Source organism: Chanos chanos, chromosome 5 (assembly GCF_902362185.1).
Source record: "Chanos chanos chromosome 5, fChaCha1.1, whole genome shotgun sequence".
NCBI lineage: Eukaryota > Metazoa > Chordata > Actinopteri > Gonorynchiformes > Chanidae > Chanos > Chanos chanos.
The window spans coordinates 45,926,148-45,935,419 of record NC_044499.1 but is presented as its reverse complement, the minus strand read 5'-3'; the positions used below and the strand labels follow the sequence as shown (position 1 = coordinate 45,935,419).

Here is a 9,272-nt window from a genome sequence, read left to right as displayed (position 1 = left end):
TTGAATTTATATTCCGAGTGTGTTTTCACTCACTCACCCACCCCACCCTGACATAACTGCATGAATAAGTGATATATTCATGGGACCAACTGTTTGCTGTTAGACACTGTAGTGCCCTACTGTGGACATCTAGAAATGACTAATCCAAACATCAGATGGTCACCCATCAACACAAACACATTTCTTCCATGTTGTCGAACTTCTGTGCTGACTCATGTCGATGGGTTCTGCTAGCAGTAGTTTTGGATTCTTTCAGTCAGGAGGACCTTCGTGTCCATAGATTCGAGACAGTTATTTGGGTTTTAGCACAGAAGACGTCAGTAGTGTACTAGTGTTGTGTTCGAGTAGATCGGAGAGAAATAAATCTTAACGCCCTCCTCCATCTATCATGCTGTGTTGTGCTGCTAGTTGTGCGATTTTCTTTTTTATCTGAGTGACTATTTTTGCTGCATTCTGTGTGATTTTAGTTTATAGGAAACAAAACACTTGTAGAACACATGTCCAGTTGTCTTTGCAATACAACTGTCTTCCTGTAGGTTCAAATTTATCCCAAAATAAAATGAAAAGCAAATACATTGATGTGAGCTACACTGATGTGTACTGTTCTGCTTTTTTGATGCATAATGATCTGCACACATGATATTCAGAAAAACAAGCCGACGTAGGAACTTAAAGCCTGACAGAGTTAAAACAAAACTAAGCGTTATTTCACGGCAAAGAACACATGAAGGAAACGTCAAAGAAGGAGAAAGCAGTCAGTAAGGCAAAGGAATTCAATCCATTTATTTAAATGTTTTAAAATTGAACAACTTGAGTTGTTCCGGTCAGTGAAGGGATAAATAAACTTAGGGCTAAAATACCAAAAAAAAAACCCAAAAAACAAAAAACCAAAAACAGATTCTACCCTGAGATGCCCTATATTTGAAAACAAAGTACAAAGAGTCACACCTACAAATGACCACAAAAAACAAAAAAAACAAAACAAAAACCCCCCCAAAAAACAAAAACACAAAACAAGCCATATTTGGTACATTTCAGTGTGTGTATGCAGTTAACATAAACACCTCTGTTTTGGGAACAAAATGAACTAAATATTACATTCACTCTAACAACTGTATAAATACTAATGTCAAAACAGGACACTAAAATATGGCACAGGGCAGCTGGAAAAAAGAAACTGGATGTGTGTTTCGTAAGGGCAGTTGTCACTGGCACTGAATAGATTTTTGAGCCCTGTAAATGTTAAACAAACCTTTAGAAACATCGATGAGACACACACAAAAAACAACCCCCCCCAAACAAACAAACAAACAAAAACAAAACAAACAAACCAAACAACAATGAAAAAACAGTCCATATATTATAAGAGATCTTGCAGAGACAAAACAAAAGATGTCAGCAAACTTTTTCTGCATTCGCTGGAAACCTGTTAAACTTGTCCACTTTTCAGTATAACATGTCACCCATTGTGCATGAACACGAGCTCTAAACATCAAAGAAGAAGAAGAGGAAGAAAAAAACAACTTTCTATTGATTTGTCTTAAGCAATGCTGGTAAGCTTAGCATAGATAGAGGATTATGTCCTTCAAAAGGTTTTAAGTGAATCTTTAAGTATTTTTAACAGATGTTTAATGGAAACATGACAATACATTCCCTGTAGAGGATTACTGTGAATGTAATATTGTTAATACTCAAAGGTCCCCCAGTGATGAAGCATTGAAAATGTGTGTATGGCTCCATTCTGAATACTGAGATAGGACAAGGCTGCCAGAGAGAAAGAGAGAGAGAGGGGAGCAGGAAATGATGCCTCATCTACACCCTCCATTGCAAGTGTACACTCCCTCGTAACAAGGTTATTTTGTCTTCAGGACTTGAATAACAAGTATAAATACTTTTCCACACAATTATACACACATCTGATGTCTGGGTGATTTTTATATATGCCGACACATCTGCTTCAGATTACTATCGTTTACAATGTTGGAAGGAAAATAATTTTGCCTTAAAAAGGGTGTGTGTGTGTGTGTGTGTGTGTGTAAAAGAGGTGGATCAAGATCTGATGCACTACAAAAAACACAGAGGGATGAGCACTTTACATAAGCATTGTACACACTACTACCCTAAGTCTACAACACTGTCAACTTGCTCCATTTTCAACAGTATCAATCCAGGGTTTTACATGAATCCAGCTCAAAATAAAGTTCTGCACATCAACCACTACAACGCCAGTGCTTTGCCCTGTCCGTTGGTTTCCAACGGTCAGGACATGGCAGTGGTTAATGGTTGAATCTTTGGTCCCAATTAAAGTCCTCGGCTGGGAACTAACACAGTAACAAACAAATACAAGGTCAAGAAAATGTTTTTTTTTTTTATTTTAACGTCCCTCCTCTTGAGGTGAAGGGAGACCTCTGTGTCAATACTGTAGAATTGTTAGGGATTTTCAACATTACGTCTCCTAGTTCAGACATTTGGAGGACATACATTCACAATTACATGTACAGAGGTACAGCTACATCAAACAGAACCTTATAAAGCATCAAAGAGCCAAACGGGGTAGGGGGAAAAAAAAAAAAAAAATTCGAGAGCCAAAGTGCAGTTCTTCACAACCATGTTTTAGCAGTAAGCTTTCTGATTCCAAGTAAAGCAAAGTGAACTGTCATCAGTTTGAAACATAAAAAAAATTCCCCATTTGTGTACATTTCTGTAAGTACAATACTTCTACACATGTCCCTCACAGGACAGGCTGGAGAAGCTGAGGTCCGACTACACACCAACACTGCATGTAATCAAAGTTTTGAGGTGAAAAAGAACACACAGTACAGACTGTAACTAAAACAGCAATTTCGGAGCGTGGGTCGTGAGGCATTGTCAGATGCTCTTACGTGTCGTAATCCTAGAGCTCCTTTACATTTCATACAACTTTAGTCTTGTTAGAACTCCATTCACTCATCCAGAACTCCAAATCTTCAAGATTGTCACTTTAAAATAAGCAAGTGCACTCAAATGTTTTCTTTAGTTTAGTCATTTTGTTTACAAAAGGGCATTCCATTCCAAAAAAAAAACCCTCCCCATAAATAATAACATTTCATATATTTTTTTTTTAAAACCAAAACATAAAATGATCCTTTAGCTTCATACAACCACTCTCTTAATACTCAAGGTTAGCATTGTCCAGCTGAGCAGGCGCATTTGCCCAAGTCTTTTTGCCCAGCATGGAGTGGGTGCGATTCATTTTATATGCCCCATCTGTTAGATTAATGGAAAGCCATTTTTAATTGGTTGATAAATGTGGAAGCCTTGAGAATATGACACACGGAGAGGGACATTGCAGACAGTGCAAAGGGAACGATGCATTAAGGTGTGTGGGGTCACGGTCTTCCAAAGAGGTCTCGGTGTCGTTTAAAAAGATGAAGAGGGTCAGAGGAGGGCAGGGTCACAGAGGATCTCCTGTGGAATTGGGAGTGGTACAGATCACCTGGTGGAGTGAGGTACGAGCGTTCGTTACTACATTTCCAACCCTTTTCTCGACAAAATAATCCATCGACAGTTTTAAGTCATTCAGACCGCAGAACCAGTTTCTATCAAGTCAGACAGAATGCAAGGCCGTTTAGACAGAGCCTGAAATCTCTACTCATCATTTCATTTCATCGTTGGAAAAACAAACCCCCTTTTTTTTTTCTTTAGTCTTTTGTTCTGTTAGGGCAAGTTCCTGACTTGCTTTCTATAAAGTACACATAACGTTTTGGCATAGATCTGAAGCGAGAAATCACAACTCCTCACTGCCACAGACCTCCAGGAGAGCTTCAAATGTGACCAAAACGGGAGTTTCTCTCTAATAAGACTAAAAAAAACCTGTTGATACGTTTAACGTCTGAACTTGATGCAAGTTCCTTTTTCCAGTCTGTGTCGGGACATGCTCGTATTTACTTTGTATGTGGTGGGGCTCCCCTAAACACTCCAAAGTCAGGACCTCGCCCTTGATACACAGAGCATACAAGCACATGCAAAGATGTGGGTGTACTAATGACTTTGACAGTGGACCCTGTGGTGCCATGCAATATGTTCCTAATTAAACCTGAACAAATAAGTGAACGTCCTAAACGCATGTGGGTGTAAATGGAAACAAACTTCACTGTTTCCCAAGCAACGAATGTCATCCTGTTGATTTAACAACAAGTCATTAAACCAATTTTTTTTTTTTTTTATGGCAAGCATATTTTGCCTCATATCAAGAAATCTAGACGCAGGTGGCTCTCGTTTCTTGCCCAAAAGCCATCGAGTATGTAGTTTACATAATACTACGAAATTCAAAACGTGCTAGGTTTCCGGGGAGAAAACTATTCATTTTAAAGTTTAACAAACTGATCCGTAATGAGTAGTTAGATGTTAAGAGTTATATTCTTACTGAACAATGTAGCTCTTCTTACAAGTTTTCATTAACCCTCCGCACAGTGCATTCAGACGGTGACAACTAACGTAGATGGATGGGAACCCCGTCTCACTGTTCGTGTTCCCCAGTAATTGTTTATTTCTACTGTCTGTTCCTTAGCAATAGCCATTCATATAAAAACTCCACCAAAGGCAAAACCTAAGAACAAACAAAATGTCTTGTTCTTTTGACACGGAAATGCTCCTGCAAGTGATACAATTCGTTATGATCATCAGTGAACTGAAACTTTGAGTTCGTATTTACCAAGTACTCATCCAGCACAACGCTCTGTTAAGTCACTTTATGTCTATAAAGGAATCAGATGAGTGCAAATGAACTGACAGGTAGAATACCTTTTCTCCTTATTCCACTTTGTCACCTGATCTTCTGCTGACTGGCTGATGAAGCTTTGATCGATTTACTCTGATGAAAAGAACAAGATCAGAAAAAACAACAAATAATTAATTGGCTATGTGTGTGTGTATATATATATATAAATATAAAAACTGAACAATGGGCAGCAAACAGCTGCCTCCATTACTTTCAAGAATAGATCAAATATTCCATGAATACCTTGTGCTTTGGACATTTGATTGAGAAGTTTTCCTCATTAAGTACACAGTCTGCAAAGAAACACAGGTGTGTGAGGACGCAAAAAAGAGACAATGATATAAAGATTCAAACCGAGCAGTCAAAAAAAGTCAAATCAATCACACTAGAAAAAACTTCAGAACAGTGGGAACAGTGGGAACGCCTGGAAATAAAGGGAGAGGGAGAGACCCGCAGGAGGTATGCAGAGTATTATTCTAGTAAAATGTTTGTGCTTTCGCTGGAAAATTACTTTGATAAAAAGAATAAAAACGTTTAAAAATCATGGTTAGGACCAGGCTGCTAGAAAAGACGGCGATTCGGATCTATTCGGACCAGTGTTAACAACACCGACAATCACTCATCGCTATTTCTGCAAAATTACCACTCAACTACGAGTGTCATGTTTTTAGAGGATCATAATAAATTAAACTGAAATTGAAAGCTGAATTCCACACCTATTCCAGCATTCTTTTTTTTTTTTTTGGCCCTCTAAACTTCAAGCTTGGACTTGTTTGCTTGGTAAACGTCGACAAAGGAGCAGCTGTTGACAGGCATTGAGGCATTGAGGCGTCAACATGTCTGTCTCAGGAGGCAATCCGGATAGTAAGGTTTTTTTTTTTTTTTTTGTCCTTCATTCTGGAAATTGTCCTTTCTGAAGATGTTGTGCGGTGTAAAGACGAGAGGAGGTTTAACAGCTGTTTGAGGTGAGAAATGAAAGGGCACTCACCCGAGCGAAGTGCACATCTGTAGTGATATTTATTAGGACAACCTTTGAAAAAGCATCCCAACGTAGCTCCTCTTTTATGACAAGTGGAACAAATCTAGAGGGGAGAAAAAGGACTTGGATTGGAACGACAAAATGAATAAAACGCACTGGAAAAAAATGTGGTTTATAACCACTCTGAGATTTAATATGTGTCCTTGTTCCCTTAACGACGGACATGGCACGTAACAAAATACTACTCTACATTTTATCTTACCGTCTCTTTTGCCAGTTTCACAGCATTCTCAAGTCCATACAGTTTTCCCTTCACCAGAAAGACACCCGCCGTCCATACAGCGCAGTCCTCGTGGATCCAGTACTCACTGGTGTCGAGAGGCAGCACGGGAGCATTATACCAGTCATCTGTGGCAGTGTTCATTCTTGGCCTCTTTGCCTTGGGGCTGGTAATGGAGTCGCCGTCACCGGTCCATTTCTGACCTAACCCTCGACATACCTCGTTAGACAATCTCTGGCGAGACCTCTGAGCCCAGCTGCCTGAGGCAGACAAACGTTTCCCACTGCTAGCAATGGAAGAGGCGTCTGAGTCACTATTGTCCTCTTTGAGGTCCTTCACATTTGCGAGGGCTTTTGAGGCAGGTTTGAAACCTTCCGGATAATAAGGCCCGTGCAAATCGCCCAAGTCCAGGGCATTGGCAGAGCCTCCGCAGAGACAGCAGACTAAAGAACTGTGTTGGGTACAGTCCGCGGAGACGCGACCGTACTGCAGACAGGAGGTCGTGGGAACTACGCCGGAAATTAAAGTGGAAGACACCTGCTGCTTTCCTTTCTCAAGTCTTACGTTTTCCTCAGGATAGTTGATGACGGTACAAGTAGGGTACTCCTTGAGCTCTACGCGAATAAAAGGGGAGAAAGAGTCAAAGTGCATTTCCTTTCGGTCGTCTTTAAAGTTGACATATTTGAGCTTGATTTCTGGTTCATGGGGAGAAAAAGGGGAGCTCTGGCTCACTTTGTTTTTTTTCCGTTTCTTTTTCGGAGTATGACCTTTCTTGGCCGTCGACGGGACTTTCTCGTCTAGATTTGTCTCGCGTCGGTCGGTGGAGGTTTTCTGAAGTAATTTTGGCGCTGACACCTGGCTCTGTTTTTCTACCTCTGCTTCTGAAGGCTCGTCTAACGTGTCGTGTTTTACTTTTTCTGACTCTTTATCGGACGTAACCAACTCATTCGTTATTTCTGGAGATTTAGGGTTGCATGGAGAAGGAGAGATATTTGCATTTTCGGTATCTGAGGTAGACGCTTTGTCTTTACATCTGCTTACGTCACTGACATCTGAAACCTCGTCCTGTAAATGTTTTGTCTCATCATTGGATCGCAGTTCCTCTGCAGAGGTGCATATTGTCTCTGGAACAGGCTGGTTGTCCTCAGATGAGAACTCCTGTATGGGGCATGGTTGAATCTTCTCGACAACCTGAGATTCTGAACAACGAGATTTAGTGGAAGTGATATGACTAGATTTATATCTGGTAGGGTAAATATTTTGAAAAATAGCTTCTAATCTAACTCCCCTCCCAGATCGTGGGGGAAGTTTTCTTCTATCAGAAGTATTCTCCCTTGCAAACACACTGTCTTTCAAGTCAGAATTATGGGTTAACTTAGGTCTATTATTCAAAGTCTCTGATATCTTTTCCTTACCCTTTGACACACCATCATCCTGTCCTGACAATGGATTGTATGCATCTGGAATATTTGTTGCCAGGTGTTGCTTTATGCTGGTGTTGAAATCCAAAGAGTCGGTGTTAGTCCATTTTCCTCTGCCTTGTAATTTAGTGGCCTCTGAAGTCACTGAAGCAGCAGCATCTGGATCAGATGTCTCTTTATCTAGTTCATCCGTCCTGTTGTGTGTAGTTTCCTCTCCAAAAGAATTCGCTTCACTTGGAGAATTTGCCGGCTGTGGCAGAACAAAAACATCTTTCATTTCATCAAGTGAGGTGGCTGGAGGTGACACAGGATCATGCAGTGGACTAATATATTCCACATTTAACGTACTGCAGAAGTTACCGGAATTCATATTGCTTTGCAAAATCACCAGACCCTCATTTCCGGGGTTCAACGGTATCTCCGAGTCACTTGTTCTCTGTTGCTCCTCTGGGCCAGTAAGGTGGCCCTGCGAAAAGTTGCTGGATTGACCGTTTTGTTCACATCCATTTTCCTCTGCATCCTGAGACAGCTTGCGTTCAGCATTGTTGTCCTGCTGTAAAGCTTTGAAAGTCTGTACTGTGACGCTTTCGACCTCCTGTACGCCATTAATTTCATGAGCTTGCTGCAGACAGCAAAATCCAGCGACGCTTTCGGCCACCTCAGCTGGTGAAATAAACTCATACGTCTCAGAGCACGTTGCTATCCCAGCTGGCACGGACACCTGCTGTACGCCATTTTGATCCATGTCAACGCAAAGCTGAACCTCACCTGTGTCCGTGATCAGTTTTCTGACTTCATAGTCAGGATGTATGGACAGTCCCTCATTTATGGGCAGAACATAAAGTGGGGAATGCTGCGAGAGGGAAGAAAAGACATGAGACCTGGTCACATAAGAGAGTGTGACAGTCGTGTTGGAAAAGGCATTGTCCAGTTGGATCTGAGTACTTGCTTGTGGCAAGGGGTCAGAGTCATTTTCTGGCTGTACAATCCCGATGCTGCTCCCTGGGCTCATGTACCAGTCTGGCGTCTGAACAACATGCAAGGACTCCGCTGGGTTGGCTTTCAATAGACATTCTTCACTTTTCTGTGTGAGATCAAAAGCATCAGGGAGGCTGTAGGTAAAGCAGAGGTCTTGAGGTTGTAAACTGTCCAAGTTGCTAGGAGGTTGTTCCATATTAACTGTAAGCACAACAACATTTTTATCTTGCTAATTTTTGTATGATGTCATTTATATTCCAAAGGTCCTCAATCAGAAAATGCTATCTGATTTTGCCACTGTTTGACATTACACTTAGATTCAACTATTTCTAATAAGAGCATGTAGCTGGCGTTGTTCGCTTTATATTTCCAAAAACGGATCTAATGAAAACTTTCAAGTGTTGCTCTTTGCCAGTTAGACCAAGCAGCATGACACAAACTCACACGTGTCTTACAGCAGCTTATCCTAGTAAACTATCAGGCTAACTTTCCTAAGATCAAGCCCTTCTTGGCTGGGTGAACTGAGCTAAATTAGGAAACTAGATGTTTGCTACACTGCAACCACCTCTGCATCACCATTATAGAAGTAAGTAAACAAAGGCAAATACGCCTAAACGCTAAAATTGAAGCATGTTAGCTAAGCGTACACTATGACGGCAGGTAAAGCTGGCCTCTCACTTAGCTTAGCGTGCCAGTTTAGCTCACTCGCAGAGATTAACAGTGAAATACCACCTCGTGAACCTTGGAGTCTGAGAATCTTTTCCATAAATCTACGGATATGATAGGCAAGACGACAGACGATAACATAAATCAATACAGCTATTCAAGCAAGATAATATCAGCTCACAGCTAGCT

At 41.0% G+C, this 9,272-nt stretch overlaps 1 protein-coding gene across 1 annotated transcript; it reads right to left on the bottom strand.

The window, feature by feature from the left end:
* Nucleotides 1–3,146: 3,146 nt before the first annotated feature.
* On the bottom strand, nt 3,147–8,526 carry LOC115811865 (transcription factor 20). Its single transcript, XM_030774262.1, has 5 exons — nt 6,001–8,526; nt 5,748–5,841; nt 5,003–5,052; nt 4,783–4,852; nt 3,147–3,475 (listed from the first exon to the last, which is right to left on the bottom strand). Exons 1-4 carry the CDS (start codon nt 8,449–8,451, stop codon nt 4,805–4,807), a joined length of 2,643 nt encoding a protein of 880 aa, XP_030630122.1. The 5' UTR covers nt 8,452–8,526; the 3' UTR covers nt 3,147–3,475; nt 4,783–4,804.
* Nucleotides 8,527–9,272: the final 746 nt, after the last annotated feature.

Excerpts from the sequence above, each read along its gene's own strand:
- LOC115811865 (XM_030774262.1), bottom strand. The coding sequence starts at position 8,451 with ATGAGCCCAGGGAGCAGCATCGGGATTGTACAGCCAGAAAATGACTCT. Across the intron at positions 5,053-5,747 it reads CAGATGTGCACTTCGCTCGG|ACTGTGTACTTAATGAGGAA; the intron begins GTGAGTGCCCTT and ends GTTTCTTTGCAG. Across the intron at positions 4,853-5,002 it reads TCAAATGTCCAAAGCACAAG|AGTAAATCGATCAAAGCTTC; the intron begins GTATTCATGGAA and ends TCTTTTCATCAG.